The sequence below is a fragment of the Siphateles boraxobius genome, unplaced genomic scaffold (genome assembly GCF_051911475.1).
Source record: "Siphateles boraxobius isolate OS27281-9 unplaced genomic scaffold, OSU_SipBor_1 2, whole genome shotgun sequence".
In the NCBI taxonomy this organism is placed as follows: Eukaryota; Metazoa; Chordata; class Actinopteri; order Cypriniformes; family Leuciscidae; genus Siphateles; species Siphateles boraxobius.
The window spans coordinates 15,733,981-15,757,650 of record NW_027508810.1 but is presented as its reverse complement, the minus strand read 5'-3'; the positions used below and the strand labels follow the sequence as shown (position 1 = coordinate 15,757,650).

Sequence of the window (23,670 nt, the reverse complement as noted above, 5' to 3'; positions counted from 1 at the left end):
CTATTCAAACGTTTGGGGTGAATAAGATTTTAAGTTTTAATTTAATACTTTTATGATATTCAGCAAGGATGCATTAAATTGATTAAAAGTGATAGTAAAGGCATTTACAATTTTACAAATTAGCTATGCATATTCTAAATTAAAGATTTTTCTGTTGAACTTTCTATCCATCAAAGAATCCTGAAAAGCACTGCATATTAACGAATCAGCATATTAGAATGATTTCTGGAGGATCATGTGACACGGAAGACTGGAGTATTGGTTGCTCCCAATTCAGATTTGCCATCACAGGAATAAATTACATTTTAAAATACATTCAAATAGAAAACTGTTATTTTAAATTGTAATACTATTTCACAATGTTACAGTTTTTTGCTTTTTGCAGTTAAATGCAGCCTTGCTGAGCATAAGAGGCTTCTTTCAAACACATTCAAAAGTCTTTCTGACCCCAAACTTCTGAACAGTAGTGTGTATTTCCTTGAACTTTTTGTCAATACACTGTACAAAAAAAGAAAAAGAAAAAAAAAGAGTCATTTTTCCACCCTAAATTTTTAAGTACAATCTACTTGGATGTAGATTCATGTAGATTGTCTACATAGATGGATGTAGAAGGTCAATTCAACTTAAATTACATTAAACTGACTTAATAAATTAGTTGACTCTATAACTTATATAAAAAAGTTGAAAATGGCTTAACTTATTTTGATGAGTTAAAGCAATGTAAAAACGTATGCTGTCATAACTTTTTGCTCATATCATTTTTTTACCAGGAATTTTTGGGAAAAACATTTTTAATGTTTTGCCAAATGAAAAATCAATACCCAGGTAACAGTGCAGCCTTTTGAACCGACTGTATTCTATCCCTCACAGGCTTGATTTTGTTAAGGTAATATTAAATATGACGTCTACTCTGAGGTCTATGAGCATCAATTGTGTGCCTTTTGTTGACAAGAAGATATACATGGCTGGTCTGCTATAGCTAAAAAGAGCTGTCAGCTGTACTTTGGGTTCAGTCTCTCATTACCCTGCATTTCTTCTTCCGCCGTTGCTTTTGGCTTAAGTCCATTCTGACAAAACTCGATTTGAAAAAGTTTGTGGATAGACTACATGAAACTGCATTGTGACGCTCGGTTTCACACAGCTCATAATTCATAAAGTTTAAGCCTGTCCAGTGTCTTGTTTTATTTTGATTGCTGCTGAGTCTAACTTTTCCATCACTTGTTGGAGCCTCTGGGTAAGTATGCTCACAAAATTAAATTATGTAATGTAATACCATTATGTGAAAATCACTTCGGTAGATTCACAGATTATGGGATGGAAGTCGACATGCCGCTGACTGAGGCATTCCTTTCGTCAAACTCTCACGAATGCGCTCACAGACGTATTCTAATACCGCGCTCCGGGTCTAGCTAGCACATGGGGCACGGCACAATATCTCTCCACCCATCTGGCCGGTGAGGAGACGGTGAGCCAAAGAGGCCAAAAAGCTCAGGAAGAGACAGCTGGAGCCCAGTCAGATGGAAAGTGACAAATTACCGCCCTAATGAGAGCCATTCATCATTTCGACCAAACTCTCTCCTTCCCTCTATTTTCATCAACAGCGCACCTACACGTTTAGCTCAACCGTCACCCAACACCTGCATTCAACCACTCTGAAGACAGAGAGGAAAAGGAGGCGGATTGGACCTTAGAATATAAGAAATGCAACACATAGTTTACCTTACAGGTGTGAGAGAGGAAATGAGGAGAACAAAGAAGAGTTGGATTGAAAAACTGATGTGAAATATCCCAGAGTAAAACCGTGTGTGTGTGTGTGTGTGTGTTTTAACCCATTTAAATAATAATACATTTTGTGTGGGCTATATATATTTGCACTTATTAAAACGCAGAGAGAGTCGTTGGAGAACTTAAAGGAAAAGTTCCCCCAAAAATGAAAATTCTGTTATCATTTACTCACCCTCATGCCTTTTTGTCAACTCTGTCACACATACCAAACCTGTGTGACTTACTTTCTACTGCAGCACACAATTAAAGATATTTTGAAGAATAAACATTGGGTCGCATTGACTTTCATTGTATGAGCAGAACAAAACAGAAGACATTTTTTTTTCACGGAAGAGGGAAAGTCACACAGATTTGGACCAACATGAGGGAGATTAAATGATGACAATTTTCATTTTTGGGTGAACTATTCCTTTAATGTTGGGATCAGTTGTTGTCTTTGTAGTGCACTCCAAATCAGTTACTCATGAGGGTCCATTTCAGTTTGAATGCTTCCACAGAGTGCATCCAACTTTGAAGGCAGTAGGCAGCTTGGTTTGGAACAGAGTGAATATAGTGAATGTAAAAATAAGCTAAGGGGCAGTGACATAGATCTCTCGTGATATCCAGGGCAGGATGCCATCTTATGCCCACTGTCGCTAAAATGGCTGCCCCTGGTCCAGCGTCTGTCTCTGCTCTGTCTAGATTGTCTGAATTTTCTGTGATTGGCTCCATTTTCTCATTCTGATGTTGTGTTGTGTCAAATAGGCTGACAGGATCCTAATCTTTACAACCACTAAACTCAGTCGGGCCTGTCAAAACACTAACGCCCATTTTCACACCATCAGCCAATGCTAATGGTTCGATAATCACACACACACACACACACACACACACACACACACACACACACACACACACACACACACACACACACACACACACACACACACACACACACACACACACACACACACACACACACACACACACACACACACACAAGTACTGGCTCAATCCTATTCCCTTCATCCTGGTCCATTCAGCTGCAAAAATCAAAGCATGAAACTTATTTTAAGCCTTCCACAATTTAGAAAGTTAGCATTTCTCATCTCAAAAGTGAATTTATATGTTTCTCTCTTCAAAATACCTTTGATGTTGAACTTCAAGCCTGTATACACCTTTATAATCCTGCTCATTTTTTCTGTCTGTCTGAGAATGACTTAAGGAAATGCAAGTTAAATCGTTCAGCATGAGGGAACAGAATGCAGCACTGAGACACACCAGCACGGCTCCTCTACACTTTAATGGAGGATCAGCCAGAAAGACTGAACTTTAATAGAATCTGGCGAGTCCAGGTGTGTCGATTGCCATTGCAGCATCTCTTATGTTATCATGCTTTGCCATGTACCATGCTGGGCTTTGTGTCCATCATGGTGATTTTGACCTTGTTGGTTAAGGCAGGTCATTTAAATACCATTAGCATGCACTTGCTGCAATCAACCAATTAGTAATAGATTAAGTTTAAGGATATGCCATATATATTTAAAGCTTAAAGGAGTATGCTTTAACATTTCTGAGTGAACTATCTCTTTAAAAATGCTTTTGTTTGTTTCCTTTTTTACATATCAGCATCCTAAATGCTCTGCTCTGTAATGATAGCAATTCATCATCTATTCAACGCTATGCTTATTTACTGTTTGGGCCATATACTGCATCGCTTTTGCAGGACACTGAACTTTGATTCATGATCACTGACTAAAACCTGTCCTCCACCGATAGCAGGTGTCCGTGTGTCCTGTCCTCCAGACCATGATGGTATGACACTGAGAAAAACAAAATTCCAGCCACACACACACACACACACACACACACACACACACACACACACACACACACACACACACACACACACACACACACACACACACACACACACACACACACACACACACACACACACACACACACACACACACACACACACACACACACACACACACACACACACACACACACACACACACACACACACACACACACACACACACACACACACACACACACATTCATAAACTCATTGTCAATTATGCTCAGGCCTTTATCCGCTCTCTGCACGTCATTTCCATATAAATTATATCCGTGTCGTCGTTGTATGGAATCCATAACAGTGTCATCAATCCATAGTTTACCTTATGGAAGAGAGAAGTGATAAATAACCTCCACAACTCAACAGCCCCAACTGTGAGCCGACAGTTACACTGATACATGTACCTGTTCAGCCTAAAAAATCTGCTTAATATTTTAACTGGAACAATGATGTTTGGCCTTGCAAAACATTGCATCATGAAAAATATTAGCAAAATATAACATAAACAGGACAACCATCTGTGTCCTTGTTCAGCACAATCAAGGTCCTCTAAGTCAGACATTTACCACTCACAGTGTTTTAGCAGCAATTCACAGGAAAAAAAATCACTGTACTTGCCAAAATACAAATGATGAATTTGTTGACTTCTTTAATAAAGAATTTCTAAATAGTTATACAACTACACAGTAAACATTACAAAAATATTTTTTTTATCGACTACCACTTGCATTATTGTTAATGTAATACTCATATTTATTATGTTACAGATATTTTAAATAGTATTTATCATATGTATTTATGCATATCATATTTATAACATAATAATTATTTTTATTTAAGAAACCCCCCCATGTGGAATAAGTAAAAAAAAAATAATATTGCAAACCAAAAATATTGAAGACTCATCCTGGACTACACATATTTTTGTCCTATCAAATGCACACTTGCAACTGATTAGCTACTTTGGCTATATCTAATAATGAAAGTCTGTATGATATATCCATCTTAACACTTACTGTTTCAGAAGGAAAAAAACATCAAAAAAGGAAATAAAACTGCACTCATCAAGATACAGCACATCACAGGTGTTTAATGCAGCAAAGAACCAGAGTATGCTGAGCGGCATTTTATATGAGAGTGATTTTGCTATAAAGCAAGAACACACCAACCCTTGTCATTTCACATTCCAAGTCCTACAATATTCATAAACATCTTTTTGCCAACCACACACATCCTTGAGAAATGCTACACTTGTTTATGTACAAGTCTAGACAAAAAAAAGCTCTAGAACCAAGCATTAAAAAGTAATATCTACTCTGACATCGTGAGGACATGGCGTCAACCTCATTTGCCCCATGAAAATAAACTTTTTTTTCCCGCTGATGCGCACTCTAGCATTTTGCTCAAAGAAGAAGTTCACATGAGGAAGAGCTGACACACACGCAGAAGCTTCAGGGCTGAACTGAAGAGTGGAGTAGCTGATATAAGGTGATGACATCATAAAGTTGCAACCTCGGCTGGGGTAACTGCAGGAGTGATGTCACTGGCTCTTAGCGTCCTCGTCACTGTCAGTTCTCTTGCCTGGGATGAACTTTACACCTGTTCCTGGAGACTGCAGAGATCTGCTCTAAATCACAGCCTGTGACTGTGCACTGTTCTCATAGCCTTAACACTTCATCCAACGGATCAGTGCTAAAAACTTTATATGCATTTCCTGAAGGTGCTTTCAAGCCAGTGAGAGCATAGAGTTAACACGAGAACTAAAGAAAAGTGTTAAAGTTTTTACTTAGGTTTGAAGGCTTTGGTTCTCATTATATGAAAAGGCACATTAAAACTGAATTTTTTTTTGTTTGCTGTTTTGCAGCGATTGTACAGTGACAAGTTAAAATAAGCTCAACTTTTACAAACAAGTCTCAATTCTTTTCCATGACGGATTAAGAATGGCAAAAAAAGGTCTTGTAAATGTCTTTACTTTTGAAATATTCCCATAGTAAAGAATGCTAATAGAGCAAGAATACAGTTTTAAAATGATCCTATAAAAATAGACTAGAGATGACACCTAAGTAAGGATGTAGATGATTAAAGATGGTTAAATAAATGTAAGAAAGCAAAGGCTAAGCATTATACAGTATGCAAACAAATAGAAGAAAGAAGACCAAATATATAGGCTGGGATACACTACATAGCTGAACAGATCTGAAAACACTTGGCATCATACACTAAAGAACTGAGGATAACACACTACCAGCCATTCAAGTCTTTACAAACACAACAAACTCACACAGAGACACACGCCTCGTTGCAAACAAATTAAATGACAAATGAAATCAATGTGTTCTAAAATCATGATAGTTCACCTTAAAATGAAAATGTTCTCACTCTGGTGTTGTTCTAATGCACTATGCCCTTCTTTCTTTTTCAGACCACAAAAGGAGAAATTGAAACAAAATATCCCATTCACGCTTGTCCATATAAAGCTAGTGAATAGCGATCAGCATAAAGCTTTTAAAAAAGATGCAGAGGTTATCTTAATATAAATCCTAACCTTGGCCATTGGTCTTCTGTACACGGCTGGTGCAATAACTTCTTGCTGTGACAAACACAACAGATATATTCACCTCAGTGAAGAAAGTACATGGATTGAATATGTGTTGCATTTTTATTTCTCACAACCTATGTGCTTTTTCTGTGCTGGTCGAAAGTGAACTGCGGCGCTAATAGAGTGGCATGAACGCATGGTGAGCACATAACACCAATGGCCAAGGTCAGGATTTTGGTATTACATTTTGGTTTGTTTTTCACCAAACCTCGTACACCCCTTTATACTGGTCACCATTCACTGTCATTATTTAGAGGAGCGCGAGTGGCACATTTTTTTTTTTTAATTCTCCTTTTGTGGTCCAAAAACGAAAGAAGGGCATAAGGCATTAGAATATAACTAGGGTGAGTAAATGATGATTAACTTTTATTTTAGGCTAAACGATCACTTTAAGTTTTGAAATACTATTATGACATCATCAGTTGGCTGTCTATTTACCAAGTTAGCACACATCAAACTGAAATCATCCACAAAACAAAGAATGAATGGAGTCATGCAAAGCAGGTTATCCTCATTCAAATCAGCTGTTCGGTGTGAAAATATATGAATTGCTAATTATATTCCAGCTGACTCTCTTTGATGCCTGTGACTCTGATAGAAACAAGTCTATTTTTAGCACTGTTAGAAAGAAATAAAGCACAGACAAACTTCTGTCTTCCCATTCTCCTCTCTCCCTACCTCCAAACCCTCTGTCGTCTCATCGTCTCACCTCTCCCTCCAGCTCCTCGATTGTGTGGTCTTTGGAAACCCTTTCCCTCATACTGAAGATCAAATTGTTTCGAGGAGAAAACAAAGACAAACTCTCTCTACTCGAGATAACAGACTTCATCCAAAACCACTAAATCACAACTACCACTGTTGCCTTGTTGGTTTGGCTTTTTGGATCACGTGTTTCTGAGCACACTCGTCTTTTTCACATTTTTGCACTCCTTCACTCATTCATTTAAAGTGTTTCTTCACCCTCATGCCACCAGCATAATGTGATAAACTAATGTAATATTACCATGGCTTTGAATTGTAGCTGAATGACATAGTCAATTTGTGTATTTAAGTTGAACGGATGAACAGATATTTAAGAGTTATAAAATAACAAGAACAATTTTAATACTAATAGTAATAATAATTACAACATGTTTAGACCATTTTAAGGGGACATTGTTACAGTGTACAGCAATTACACAAATAAGCATTAAGAAATATTAATTAACTACATGTACTTACGATAAGGTTAAGATTAGGGCTTTAGTTTGGGTTAGTTGTAATTATGCTTAACTTACTGTGTTACTATAGTAAAGTACATGTGACATAATTATATCACCTTTAAATAAAGTGTTACCAATAAAATCAATAAAAAAATTATAATATATTTTATATAATTTTTTATGCATAAACTTACTTTCATGATTGTATTTTTCATTTATTATTATTATTATTATTATTATTATTATAATAATTATTATAAGAACCATGCTACCATGGTGACCATCAACATACTACAACAATCTGTTATCAACAAAAGAACACACAAACAAACAGAGACAATGCAAATACAATTCTGAAGGCATGTTCTGATTTTTTTTTACTGTTATTCCATATGACTTTATTAAGATGTTACTGTACTAAACCTATAGTATTTTTTTTTTAATTGTAAGGGCCTTGTATACATCTCATTTCTTTTATGTGTGAACAACAAATGCAAATCGGTAGTATTTATAGGCATGACAAGGCAGTGTGAGAGTGGGGTGTTTTTCTTCCCATCTCTCTTACACACACACACACACACACACACACACACACACACACACACACACACACACACACACACACACACACACACACACACACACACACACACACACACACACACACACACACACACGCACAGGCAATGGTTTGGAGTGATACTATGAGGTAAATTCATCAGCCCTTTGCATCAGCTGACCCTGAGGAGAAAGTGTGTCCCTGAGCTCAAGTGTTTGGATGAACCCTAAACACCTGATGCAACCGCTCCTGTGTGATACCTGAAATTACATCACACACACACACGCACACACACACTCTTACTTACAGCCACAAACGATGACATCAAACAAATGATACGGGGTATTAAGAATGAATCATAATCGACACACCTCGCTCTTTCTCTCTCGCTCTTTACAAAATCATTTACGATGAAGGAGAGTCTGTGCTTTCTATGAGTTGAAAATGAGATTTTTAATTACTGCATGACCTGGGGTATATTAGCAACATATTAATGTGCGTCATTAACCCAGTGGTAACTAACCCCGTCAGCTCATTAACTACATGTGATTGGACCTGAGTGAGCACAGGCGAAGCTCCAGCTCTCATCACAACCACCTGTGATGATAGCACACATCCGCTAATTACAGAACTTTCAATACGCGCATGCTGTTATCTTGTGGTCAGAAGAGCAAAAACACAAGATCTTTATGAAGCGAGATGATGTCATTACTTAATCTACAGGACAAAAACACTGCTTTTAGAAAATAATGATGTTTAATCATACAGCATTGCAAAAGAGAAGTCGCAGGAGTGTGATATCTGCTGTAATGTTTTATTATGTGTCATGAAAAATGTGAATACACCTATAAACAATACTACTGCAGAAAATGACACACATTTTAATGTGGAAATATTAAAGAACACTTTTTTATGAAACCAATATAACCTACTATTCAAAAGTTTTCAGTCTGTAAGATTTTTAAATGTTTTTTTAAAATAAGTATTTTATGCTCAGCAAAGCTGCATTTATTTGATCAAAATACAATAAAACAGTAATACTGTAAAATATTATTACAATGATTTTTATTTTCTATTTTATCATATTTTAAAATGCAATTTATTCATGTGATGTCAAAGCTCAGTTTTCAGCATCATTATAGTCTTCAGTGTCACATGATCCTTCAGAAATCATTCTTATATGCTGATTTGCTGCTCAAGAAACATTTCTTATTTTTATCAATGTTGAAAACAGTTGTGCTGCTTAATAGGTTTGTGGAACCCATGATTCATTTATTTCAGTATTCAGATTTCTTTTTAAAAACAGCTTTGTTTAATAGACATTTTCTACAACATCATGAATGTCTTTACTGTCACTTTTGATCAATTTAATGTGTTCTTGCTGAAAAAAATAAAAATAAAAATAACAAGATTTTGTGTTTTTATGCATTATACTTTTACAAATTATAAGGCAAGGCATTAAAATATGTTCATAATGATGAATCATATTTACAGGCTTAATAGAAAGTGCTTTCAAATATTGCATTTACAGCTTCATGCATCCTTATAAATCCATTTAAGCATCTAATATTCATAATGTAGTCTAATTTAGATAATGTATTGTCTAATAATTCAAAGAAGTGTCTGCTACATACACAAACAGATAATTGTTCTAAACAAACACAACCTCGTGTGATTGTGAATGCCTGTGTCTGTTTAGAATTCATGCAGTCCCTCTCTCTCTCTCTCTCTCTCTCTCTCTCTCTCTCTCTCTCTCTCTCTCTCTCTCTCTCTCTCTCTCTCTCGCTCTCTCTCTCACTCACACACACACACACACACACACACAGAACAGATGGCAGTGTACATTTGTAGATAGGGTGCTTAATAAATGCACACCTGATCTCTCTACAATATATCGAGTCATTCTGAACAGCTTTCATGTCAGAATAAGAGAGACCATATTTGACCTTGTGAAAGCCAAACGGGGCACAACTTAATAGCCTCCCACAATTCTACCTCACAAACTCACTCAACCCCACAATCAATACATTCACAGAGTGTTTCAACAAAATCAATGCTGTGACCATATAGAAACCATATATAAGTAAAAAAAAAAAAAAAAACGTGTCTTACCTTCTCCGGTCTCCATACTGCAACAGTCTGCTTTATTTCACCCTTCCATGACAGGAGGACAACATGTCTGTCAGAATGTCCGTCTCATTGATTCATTTACACTAGGAGACACACTTACAGTTTTCACTGTGCTGCTGTCAGTGTCTCACTTCCACAGAGACTTCAGCTAAGAGTGAGGAGATAAAGGAAACTCTCTCTCTCTCTCTCTCTCTCTCTCTCTCTCTCTCTCTCTCTCTCTCTCTCTCTCTCTCTCTCTCTCTCTCTCTCTCTCTCTCTCTCTCTCTCTCTCTCTCTCTCTCTCCTCCTCCTCTCCTCCCTCCCCCTCTCTCGGGTCTAGTTTCTGCATGTTGCTGCCATTAGTAAAGGGTCTCTGTAGGGCCAGGTGGACGCTTTTTATCTGCGTTTGGATGGGGCCAGTCACATCACGTTTGCGTGGACTTCTCTTGTGCATCCAGGGGTTTTCAAAGGGACCTTCGTATCCTGCCTTTTTTGCAGGCTCAACATCTTCTTTTTTTCACATTAGGCTAATTCTTCCCGTGCGCCTCCATCCATCTCTCTGAGGAGGGAAGTTGTGAAGGCAAGTATCACATTCACACTATGTCCTGATGTAGCAGGCACGGCTACGAAAGCACTTAAGAGAGCTGTTCTTTGAAAGCTTACGAGGTATAAACACCATACATTAAACAGAGTGCTTTAAATGAGAGCAAGGCCTGAGAAGACGAGACGGACAATAATGTCTTCGATATTCACCACAAAAGCTCTTCAGGTTCATTCCGCCTATAGTCTCAGCCTCAGACGGCACACCCACTGACCGCCTGATGCATACTGAACACAAATTTGAATGCACTTTCTTGATTCAACAAGTTCTAATTTAATTGGCTGATTTGATCTGCCTGGAAACAGAATCATATTTACCATGTACCAGTCTGATAAAATAAGTGCTTTTGAACTTTTGGATTTGACAAAGTTAGTGGCAACTAAGATACCGTATATCAAATCATCCGCACTTGTTGAAAGAACAGAAATTCTGCTAACTATCCTACACATTTGCTATATTTTGTGGAGACTGCCATACCATTATTGCAATTATGAAAAAAAAAAATAGTACAAATAATATAATTTCAAAAAGTAGAATCACTAGTAGTATTTCAATAAGTGTTGTTTTTCTATGTTGCTCTATAATTGTGATTCTTTACCATCTTTACCTTCGTGAAACCTGAAATTTGATCAGATCCAATCTGATTACTTTGGAACAAATCGTATTCAAAGATTTACAAATCATTTCTCAAAATATAAAGACATAAGTGTAACTTGAAATGTAACTGAAACCGATCTATAGTCAAATAGATTGACACAACTATTCACCAGGCTCTACATTCACGGTCACAAAAACTAAATTTTGGATAATAAATTAATGTAGTGTCATCTATATCAACTAACACAAACAGACTTCAAATCTTTTAGACTGTTTATTATGGGATTTGCATATCATGTGACAATATTTGCTAAAGACTGCCATACAATTTAATAAATTACAGTTTTGTGTGTGTGTTTTGTTTTTTACCACACTGGTCTATTATTATGGTATCACTTATTTCAGATAAACCCTCCTCTAAACAGCATATAAAAACAAGACAAGCTGTAATTGTTCGCTTATGTCAGTCAGAGACCCTCTTCCTAAGTGGGCGTTTCTTGGCCAGAATAAGCTGCAATGTGGACCAGACCTCTTGGTTTTCAGTCATGCTCTATACATCACATTCAGCCTCACATTGACTCTGAAGCGAGTCATCCTTACAGAAAAGGAAGTTGTTTTTCAAATCAACTCACATGATGATATTCAGAGTCTGAGGAGAAAGAGAGCTTTCTCAGCCTCTCGGTGCACAAGGGTAGCGGAATGACAGGATCCTGACATCTTTCCAGGGCTTGCCAAACATCTCCCCCCCCCCCCCCCCCCCCATCACTGCATCCTTCATTGTGCGCAAGTGTGTTTGGGCATGCATGCGTGTGTACAGAGGAGGGAGGGGGCACTTAATTGACATTCCCTTGTGCGAGGCTGGCAGTATAAAACCAGTGGGATGCCTCTACCTTCATTAGGTTGCGCTGATGATCCAGCTGCAAGTTGCAGAACAGGCGTTTTACGCCCCATCTCTTTTGCTCTTTCCCCTTTTGTTCTCGTTCTCCTTGCATTTAATTTCTCGATGTGCGCCTCAAAGCATACGTATAACTCTATATAAGAGAACAAGAACTCTGCCAGCGGGTGCAGTCAGCCAAAAGTTGCTTCCAGCAAAATCGACAAAGGGACTTATACTGTACACTTCACCGCCTCCTCTTCCCACCTCAGCCCCCTTTGCTCGCATCTTCCGCTCCCTGTGCCAGAATTCCAGCACCCAGCTGGAGGAAACATAGAAAAATGTGTCCAATTATGATACAGCATGCCCGAATTCTGCTAATTAGTGCTAATTTGGTGACAAATGGAGTCTTCTTTGAATAGTCCTCCACTCGGGCTCAGCTGTATTCACCACAGCAATATGCAGATTACCTTAAAGTGGCTTATAATGAAACTATGAGCTACATCTCAATACGGAAAAGTCAGTTCAGACCAAACCAGTTTGCGAAAACAGACCCCACTTCCACAGTACAGCCACTGAAAACAAGAAAGATAAGACTAGAAAGAATACTGAGAATAACAAGTCAGGAGGACAAAGAGGAAAAGAGAGTGAGATGAAAGCCATCTGAGGAGTTTTGGGACACTTAAAGGTATGAATAGAATGATCTCCAGACTCCCATCTGCAAAGAGCACAACTAGGTTTCTCAAGTTGGAAGGCTACTGGATTTAATTGGGAGTGAAAGATAGCGTTCAGGACATCTTTGGGATGTGTTTCCAGCAAGGCTCTAGTAATAGACTTTCATCTGCCCTGGACCAGTTCACATAAACATGGCTGGTTTCCTCATGTGCTTGGTAACGCATCTGCTCAATAGAGGAAATGGACAGTTCAGCGTTGATAGACAATCACGCTGTGTGAGTCAGTGGGAGAGTGGATTGGATGGCGGGATGCGCAGACGCTAATTACTGTGTGACACGACGGCAAACACAATTGAAGCTGAAATTGAGCTCACTTGTTTGCGAGCAACTTAATCACAACCCTTCACACACAACTGTGATGACAAAAGCTACACAAAGTTAATAAACTGGTTTTAAATGAAACACTGAGGAAGAAACAAACATGATTTTGAGGTAAACAAGGTCTGTGCAGACCTAACCAGCTGCCAGTATTGAGGAAGCTACATTAAAAAACTGTAGCTTGTTCAGTTAAGCATAATTTGAAGTAGTTAAACTAGTCAAGCTTCTGTTTTGAAGTAGTTATCTATCCTACAAGCTAAAAACAAAAAGTAATGACTACACTAATGTTTCTTACGGGGTACTATATGCTTTATAAATAATAATTAATCTATAACTATCCAATCATACGCCATATAATTTAAGCAGGTCTGTAATTTTGCTGGCACAAAAAGAATGTGTGAGTGCTTTTGAATGAATGAACATATCTCAATAAGGTTGACAGTAACAAAACTGAAGAGAAAAATGTATACTAAATACAACAAAAATTTCTTGATTTGCATATCCAAAACAGCTGTCAAATCGCTCCAACCACTACCATTCTCCTATTAGACCAGGAGATATACGCGGCATTACTGCTCGGTAAGCATGCTCAAACTGCTCGCAGCCCTCCCGCCCTCACCACTATAAGTATCAAGCATATTTCTGTGCACCTTCCGGCTTTCGTCTTCTTTGTTTCAGATTACCAAGGCTTCCAAGTCCTAGCTGTCATGGACATCATCGCCGAAAGACACTCATCCTCATAGCCAAGCTACAGTATAGACGTCCAGGGATTTACTGCTATGTCTACACGTTAAAACTGTTTTGCTTTAAAGACATTACTAAACAGTCTTAATCATCTGTATATCACTAAAGCTGATGGTTCCATAAGGGGGTTAATGCTAAATCTCTGTATGTCATTAATTATGGAGCAAGAACCCCCATAAGGAACCATACCGCCAAAGATAAAATACTTTTAAAAACAAAAGTAACTTGCCAAAAGTGGTCTCGTCTGAACTAGTGTTAGGACAATTTGCAATGCATTTCTGGAAAATTGTATAACTTTCTTTTCAGTTTTGATACTTATATCTCTCTTTCAGTCCGCCTTTCCTTTCCTTTCCTGTGCTGATGTAGATCATGTTCAGATTTCTCCATAATCTCTTACAGTCGCCTTCCCTCTTCCATCAACATTAGTCATCGTAATACTCTAATACTCCTCCTAATGACAGTCAATACTGATAGCATTATGAGTGGAATGGACATAAGAATGGGAGAGGTGGATGTATTCCCATGCGTCTTTTGTTTTGCGTCTCCCTCTCTCTCTCTCTCTCTCTCTCTGTAGAGGACGCTATCAAACTCGTGTAGGAACCAGCTCTGAGCAGAAAGGGAGCCAAGCAGAAAATTGTTTGGGACATTGTGATGAGAAAGAGCCTTTTTTTTACATTTACATTTTTAATGTAAGAAAAAGATTGTCTAAGTTTTGCATTTGATTATAGAATGTTCATAAAACGTGCATCTGGCTCTCTCATTACGCCGGCCGTATGGCCCTGTCCTACCGTCTGCGTCTTTAATCATGGCTTCTTTTTTGAGTTCGATCACTTTATGGGACTTTGGTGTGAGAGAATGGGTTGCGTGGGAGACAATCAGAGCAGAACAGCGACGTGTTATCTACATACATACAGACAGACACACATGAACGGCCACCGTATATATGTCAGCGCTGTCGTCAGATGCTCCTGTCTCTGGCTGACTGCAGGAAGCAGTTCTGCGCCGAGCTTCGGTCTCTCTGCGGACACGCTGAGAGGAACCATGCCGACACTGACGTTAATTAACCTCGCAGGGCCTCGCGAAAAATTAAAACACTAATTAATAAAGTAAACAATGCAGGGACACAAAGGGAGACTTTGCTGAGTCCACTAGTGAATGTCTATACTCAGTTAAGTAACCTTACCTAGACCATGTTAAATTTGTGATGAAACTGAAGTAGCAACGGGTCTTTTCTTCTGTATTTTAATGAACATGAAATGAATTGGCAATAAAAAAAAATAATAGAAATAAGATGAATGTTCATTTCAATTTTATTTTCACTACATTAATGAAAGTAGAGTCACCATAGAATCACTCAGTGAGGTCTCCCTGCTGAAAAGAAATTAGATTTGCTGATCTAAGCTGGATTAAACTGGTCTAGCTGGTTTCCCAGTGTGGTCAAGTCGGTGTTACCTGGTTTTGCCAGTCAGCGAGCAGCCTGAACTGCTGACATGTGCCTAAAACCCCTCGAAAACCCGCAAACTAGACCAGTTTGGGAGACCAACAGCTGCATAGGCTGGTTTAATCTTTTTTTATCTCTCTCTCTCTGAATCAGCCTTAAACTTCTTCTTGACCAGATATTTGGTTTATTATTATAGATTTTTTTTTTTTTACATACTTGTCATACAAACACGTCTGAATTGAATATACTGGGCCATGCGGAAGATGCCGGTCCGATTCCGGCTCGCACCATATCCCGATATCCATCCCCCCACCATCTTCACCTCCTCAGGTTCTCTCAGCCTTCATTTCCCTTTCTCTTTCATCCCATCTGTCCTCTCCTCCATCTGCTTTCCCGTTTCGTTTCCTCTCCGTCTGCTTTTGTCCTCTGAACCGTTTCCTATCCTTGTGAGGTGCAGGCGCCATCGTAGGAACCTGATCAGCACTATATCAACTCCCTCTCACACCGAGGCACACTGTGAAAAACGCACACACAGATTCAATGCCTTATTTCAGCACTCCCTCCCTCTCTTTTCCTCACCTTACAAAAAAATACATGCACAGTAGGAAAGGTCACAAGCTAACGAAACACACAAGCTAACACTAAAACACCCTCTTAAAACACACACACACACACACACACACACACACACACACACACACACACACACACACACACACACACACACACACACACACACACACACACACACACACACACACACACACACACATAAAGATAGACTCAACTCTTAGGGTTGCAATGTATCTCTGGATTCGTGATTTTATGTGATTTGAAGACACGGATCCTCATGTTTTGTCACCCTCAGCACGGAGAGTGATTTTCCCGAACACAGTACAGCTGAGCTAATCTCTCTCGGTTTCCCTTTCTTCAACGTTTTCTGCTCTCTACCTCTCTTGGCTCTTCTTGCTGAGCTTCTTGTTTCTCCTTTACGCCGGTTGAGGGATATTTTGTGCTTACTGACTCACTGCCTTTCTGCTGAGATCTAAGGCAGCGTTTCTGTGCCGCGGTCTCCCGCCGCGAACCGCAGCCCCTCTCATTGTGAACAATTTCCCAACCATGACTCGTCCAGACTCACATCCATCCATGCCCTGACTCCAAAGCTCCATGCTTAATATCTCGCCAGCTGTTTTGATGGCGCGCGCCGCCTCTAAAAGAGCTCCATTTTACATACAGTGGATGAATGGGAGTCATTAGCCATGCTAAGCTAATGGAGGAGAACTCATCCTTTCCTCTGCTGCGTTAATAGCCCAGGCGTCTTTTACAGAGAGAGGGCCAGAGTCTCTCTCAGGACCCATACGGCTTAATGAACTATAACCTGCGCCTCAGAACACACAAAGCTCTTTGGATTAGTGTGCATCTCAGCAGCAATGGAAATGAGCTGGTTTTGCGTCAAACTCTTGGTTTCCATACGCCTCCCAGGAAGTGCACATGCGCTGCAGAGAATTTCACTGAAAGGGTACATCATCTGGAAAGTATTGTGTTCTACTTTATAAAACAAATTGTTTGGGCCCTGGATGCTGATCGGTCATTAAACCATTCTAGCCGTGTTAAAACACACAATATAATATCCGTCATGAGAGAAATTGCTGGTTACTATGTATATCACTGTGCAGCACCCATAGAAGTACACAGACTTTATCTTTAAGTAGAAGGATGGCACTTATTAAAATATATTTAATACATTTAATAAAGAGCTCTTTTTAAGTGGAAGTCTACAGAGCCCCAAAAGGGACATGGTGAAGAAAAAAAAACTTTGCTCTTCTCTCCAGGAAACTTTTGCGTTCGCTCTCAAAACTTTCTCAGTTCTCAAACGGAACATTTTTCGGGGGAACGCAAAGGTTTTGCAAGCGAACGCAAAGTTTCCCGGGAACTCACTTTTGCGAGCGAACGTAAACGTATTGGAGTATATTTTTTCAACCTATATTTTTACATCACCATGTCTCTTTAGGGGCTCCGCAGCAGTCAATGGAATGTGTGTGCTTAAATGCTTAAAAAAAACAACTGTTTTTGTGTGGAAACAGGGTGTATGGGTTGGTAATCTTTTATGCATCTCATTTGTATCTCAGATAATTTATTATGTAATTTACAGCAAGCTTTCTTTATAATATAAAGTGGAATAAATGACTGCAAATTATGCAAAACTGCTGTATACTATTATATAAATTTTTCTATTATTTGTATATTATTATAGTATTTAATTACATTTTGAATTAGGTATTTTAAGGTTTAGTCATTTTAATATGTGCTTTAGTCTTTTTTTCTATTTCTAATTAGCTTTACATTATTTTTATATCAGCTTTAATTTTAGTACATCAACTTATTTTATTTCAGTTACTTTTTTTTTCTTCTAATTTTTCTTAAACATTTCTAATTTTGTTACGGGTGTTTTAAGCTTCTTAAGTTTTTCATCTAATATTTATATATTATTTCAGCTTTATTTAATTAACGATAAGTTGTTTAAGCTAAGTTTCAGCTAACAAAACCCCTGGTTTGTGGCTAGATGAATCTCTCCAATCCACTTTGAAAACTTGTTTCACCACTTTAATTAGAATTCATTCACTTTCAGGTGTCTACGAGCAGATTGTGACCTTTCCAATATGGTGGATATGCAGATTTTCATCAGCAACAGTTGCTGATGAAAATCACATTTTTAAAGATGCAAACACACACACACACACACACACACACACACACACACACTACACGCACACTACACGCACACGCACGCGCACGCACGCACGCACACACACACACACACACACACACACACTACACGCACACGCACGCGCACGCACACACACACACACACACACACACACACACACACACACACACACACACACACACACACACACACACACACACACACACACACACACACACACACACACACACACACACACACACACACACACACACACACACACACACACACACACACACACACACACACACACACACACACACACACACACACACACATACACACACACACACACACACACACATACGTCACTTCCCGACACTTGCTCAGATTCTGACATGAGAGTCCAACTAGCGTTTGATACCCATCTGTATGTTGTTATCATGGCCAAAGCAGCAACTAAAAGGAAGAAGGCAAAGGTTTTGTCAGAGGAGACTAAAAAAAGAAAAATGGAGAGTGACAAATTAAAAGGCCGGATGAGGATCACTATTGGAGGGAGAGCAAGACAGTTTGAAGACGGTGTGCGCGCGTGCGACCGGCTCTCTCCCTATGCTCGTTCTTTCAGTAACATGCACAGCAGTCAGTCATCTGTAAAGTGTTTATACATTTATAAATAAATCAGGGAGTCAGGGAGCTGACTAGGCTGAATAACATGGCCTGGCCATGTTACGGAATCTATCTGGTCCTCCATTTATCTTCATGAATCGAGTAATGCTAGTAGAGTAGCGAATAATCAAACTGGTAGCTACACTAACATGCTAGTTTACGATGGTTATAATAAATAATCTTTCAGGATAACTATCTTAATGTCTGCAGGCTGATAGTCATGTTTGTTTATTTATTTTTCTGGTGAAAGTGTCTTGCCTCAGGCTATAATGCAAATCGATTTTCAAATTTGCAGATTCATCTATGGTAGCTTGATATTATAATACATGTTTTGAAGATATATGGCTGTTACCTACCACACAAACATTGAATTTAATTAGCATATCCATTATGTAAAACAGTAGACAATAGGCTACTATAATGACGCTGGCTTGTAAACGTTAGCTACGCGATCTTTTGACGTTTGAAAAAAATAAAACCCATGAAATTATACTCATATGACATGCTGAAATATATGCCAATGTACCTGGGATGAAGACATTTCACACGCAATGCTGGCAGTCTGCCCAAGACGTGAGAACTCGTGAGAACTCAAGACGGTATCGGCTTGTCAACAAATGCACACGTGTATCCCCTAGTGTGTAGTAGAAGACAAAACTGTTTCCTAACTGTAGGGGGACCCTGAGAGCAAAAAACGCAAACACGACATAGTGTTGCTTTAACAGTTCTTAAAATAACCTTTTTTTCCCTTAGTTTGAAGATTATTTTAGATATCTAAATAATCTTTTCCGATCTAAAAAACTTTTCATGGAATGGAAAGGTTGTATGAATGCTATTTGCTCTTCATGGAACCATTGATGCCTATAAAAAAATACTTTTAAGAGTGTAGATAAATAGTTGACAATAGAAAATAGTTTGACTCTATTCCAATTGGCCTGTGGTCGAGTACTTGCAGAGATGGCTGCTGGGTAATGGAGGACAGAGAGAAGGGATGCTGCCCTAAACGTTCTCATCCTATTTGTGTCTGTGTTGCAAGTCTTTAAAGAAGCTGTCACTCTTCATTAGCTTTCATTTGGCTGTGGAAGACCTTCTCTGTCCCTGTCTCTATCATGTCTTCTCTCTCTCTCTCTCTCTCTCTCTCTCTCTCTCTCTCTCTCTCTCTCTCTCTCTCTCTCTCTCTCTCTCTCTCACTCTCTCTCTCCCTCTCTCTCTCGCTCACTGCAATACACATCTGCAAACTGCAACAGGAATAAGGGATTCCTTAGTCACATAGCAATGTGTGTCTCTCTCTCTTCCTGAAACAGAGACAATTAAACCAAAAAGGACCACAATCAAAGAACTCACAATAAAAATTTTCATCTCTGGTCCTAAAGCACAGATAAAAACTAAATAAATGTCAATGATGCAGTATCACCTTCAGCGAAAAGTGTGTCAGCTTCACCCTAAATGAATTTTAAGAGTCTTCTCGTTCACATGGACTGGTTTCCATCAATGCAAAAGGAGATTTAGAGCTTAAAGTCATTGTTAACGGAGAGAGAGAGTGAGAGAGACGGATATTCATAGAAAGAAAGGCCTGAAGAAAGAGTGGACAGACAGGCAGAGAGAGATTTTGCTCTTTGTCAGACACACTTAAAGGGATTTGGCATCTGGAATGATGAGGCACTCCCATCTCAACCAATGACTGCTCTAAGATACTTAACACACACAAATACGCTCAAGCAAATCTCTGATTCATGACTTGTGCATTCAAGCTGTGCTTGTATTCAAAAATATTTAATATACTTGCTGCATGATGGCCAAAATGAGGCTGATATGAATTCAAATGAAAATTCATAAATCAGCTTTATGCTCCTTAGAGGTGCTCTTATTGAAGAACAAACCGCTGAGTGCAGTTATTGTATTATGACTGATCATGTATGAAGTACAAATAATACAATACACCTATTGTTCAAAAATACATAAGTAACCACACACACACACACACACACACACACACACACACACACACACACACACACACACACACACACACACACACACACACACACACACACACACACACACACACACACACACACACACACACACACACACACACACACACACACACACACGCACAAAGCATAATTTAAAAAAATAAAAACTTAATTATTATAAATGTACATTTATTTGAATCAATAATAAGATATTCCTGTTGTCCCTGCCTAGCTGTGTTGTTGTAACAGCCCTTGTGAAGCTAATGAGGAAATTACATGGTCTTCCATTGATCCCTTTGCCAAGTGAGTACCAAACGGCCTCATTATGACACACAAGTGCCCTGCTCCCTCCGAAGTCCCCACTTCAAGAGCTCTGCCCTTTGGAGTGAGTTGGGCATTGGGATGCTCTCTTCTGAATGGAATTTGAACCTAGATTTGTAGGTACTTTTCTTTCTGCTCACCCAAGGATGTTTTAGAAAACTTTAATAAACTGCCAGTGAACAAAAAAAATTTGAAGAGCTTCACTGGAATCCAGTTGTACTTGTTATTGTTAAATACATGTTTTATAAATGTCGTTTTTAGAGCTTCAGCTCATATATTATAAAACTCCTTTTGTGTCCTTCAACAATCAAAAAAAAAAAAAAAAATGAAACTGTTATGAATAAACAAGTCAGCTGACTGTGAGAAAAAAATTATGCAAAAGTAACATATTGAGTTATTGCAATAATAACCAACACAGCTTTTATAATTATACTGTACTGTTACTATTGAAAGTAATGTGAGACTTCATGCTACAAAACATAAACAAACACAAAAGAATGAACACATGCACGCAAACAGACAGAAACAAATGCATGCATGCATACAGAAAAGGCATCAACTCCAGCAAATAACACACTCTCCCAAGCGTATGCGATGTATGTATGCGTATGCAATCCAGCGGGTGATTTTTTGTGACATACAGTAAGAGAATCCCTCTCTCTTTTTCTATCTCTCCTTCTGTCTTGACTAGGATGGCTGGGGAATAATCCCATTAGGGCGATACTATGGGCTGCTGAGCATCCTTTTTCTCCTGCAATTACAAACCGCCAGAGACACGCGAGAGCCCATTGCTTTCACAGCTTGTCCCATCCATCATCTGTTTAGTTCTTCAGCGAGACCCACCGCTTCCAGCTTTGTTTGGGTTAGCACGGCCCTTCTCACTGCGCCGTGAGCGAGAATGAGTCTACCTCTATACAATCTATTTGAAATACATGAGTGATTATGTATGCCGAGGAAACGAGGAGACGGGTCGGGATTTTAAACCACACTGAGCTGTTAACACACGAATTGAACTGCAAGCTGAAGTGAATAATTTTTAAATACTCTCTTCTATCTTATTTTGATACGCAGACATGACTAAAATTAAAAAGTTTCTCATAAGCTGATTTCTCTGAAACACGTGAACACTCTAACTCTATGGCACTAACAAAACATTGCTATTTTAAATTCTATTTGATTCAGCAACACTGTTCAATGGTGTGAACTGGGGGCGGGGCTATGTGTTTGTCCAATCCATGACAAATGGATACATTGTTTTAAAACAGTATTATAGCAACCTTAGTTAGTATTTAGCAGTTATGATTGTGCATATGTAATTAGGAATATTAAAAATGAAGTTTAACGTAAAGATTACTTTAAAATATTTTTTTAAAAAAACCTTTTCGTGAGTTAACTAAAATAACTAAATCAAATGCAGAACATGTTTGGCTCCATTCTAGATACTTGGAACAGTGTTGTTATTGTTAAATGAAACTTCAACTAATTAAAAATTATTTTTGTTAATTGAAAAAAAAAAGTTAATATTACATGAAAAAACGAAAACTTAAAAGACTGTCTTTGCAACTAACTGAAGTTGAAGATCTTAAATTACTAAAACTAAAATAAAGCTAAATAGAAATATTTAAAAACTATTACAATTAAAATGACAAATATTAAAAAAACAAAACAAAATTAAACTAAAATGAAAAATGAAAAAAGGTAAAAGTAAAAGCTTTATATTTTTATAAAAACATCAAAATAAAAGCTGTCAAAACAATACGAACTATAACTAGTATAAATAGTACTAATACTAATATCTAAAAAAACTATACATTTTAACTGTTTGGTGAAAAAAAACTAAGTGAAATAATATTATGAAAAAATAATCTAGAAAACTATTGATAATGAACCTGTTTAATAGATAATCAAAAAAATACATTTAAATAGTTATTTTCATTTAATTCATTTTGATTAACATTTTCATTCATTTTTAATGCATTTTTGAATGTACATCAACAACTGATCTGCTAAGCAAATTTTTTGTTGATTACTTTTTAATTAAAGCACTTTTAAAATGTGTCCAGAGCATATTTGCATGATTGCAGCAAGATACTAAAATTAAACAAAAACAAAACAAACTATGCAATTAGCAGGTCCTACTTTCCACTAGCAGGTGAAGTCACGCACAATATAAGTCAAGATGAAATTGACGTGACATAATTCGACAGAAACGTTGTCGTTAACGAACACTCTTAAGCACTCGCCTACACATACAAACACATTGGCGGTGTGTGTGAGAGCTGGGTGACATTGAGAGGTGCAAGACTGCAGTGCTGATGAGATGAGACGTGATATGCCCTCACCAGTGGTGGCACTTTAATTAAAACCCCCAGCCACAGCTACACCACATCGTTATAGAGAGAAGAGATAAAGACAACAATAATGCTGGGAAGAAATGGCGAGAGGCACCGTATTCCCTCTCTCTAATCAGGCAGACTAGGACGAGGTCATTGTGTTCGCAGTCCACATGAGTTTGAGGATGGCATGCACTTCCTGTTCTCATAGAGACAGCAGGGCTGATCCAGGTAATCAACGGCTGGTTGCATGGCTTG

General features: G+C 38.3%; 1 protein-coding gene across 3 annotated transcripts in view; it reads right to left on the bottom strand.

Moving 5' to 3' along the window:
- Positions 1 to 23,670, bottom strand: part of tenm2a (teneurin transmembrane protein 2a) — a 349,743-nt gene that overhangs the window by 112,244 nt on the left and 213,829 nt on the right. The window contains exon 1 of one of the 3 annotated variants that reach the window (XM_077236051.1): positions 10,104 to 10,277. The exons of the other annotated variants lie outside the window; for them this stretch is intronic. Coding sequence (XP_077092166.1) covers positions 10,104 to 10,119 — 16 coding nt within the window. The 5' untranslated portion in view covers positions 10,120 to 10,277. Of the gene's footprint in view, positions 1 to 10,103; positions 10,278 to 23,670 lie in introns of those variants that run through there. 3 annotated transcript variants of the gene reach the window in all.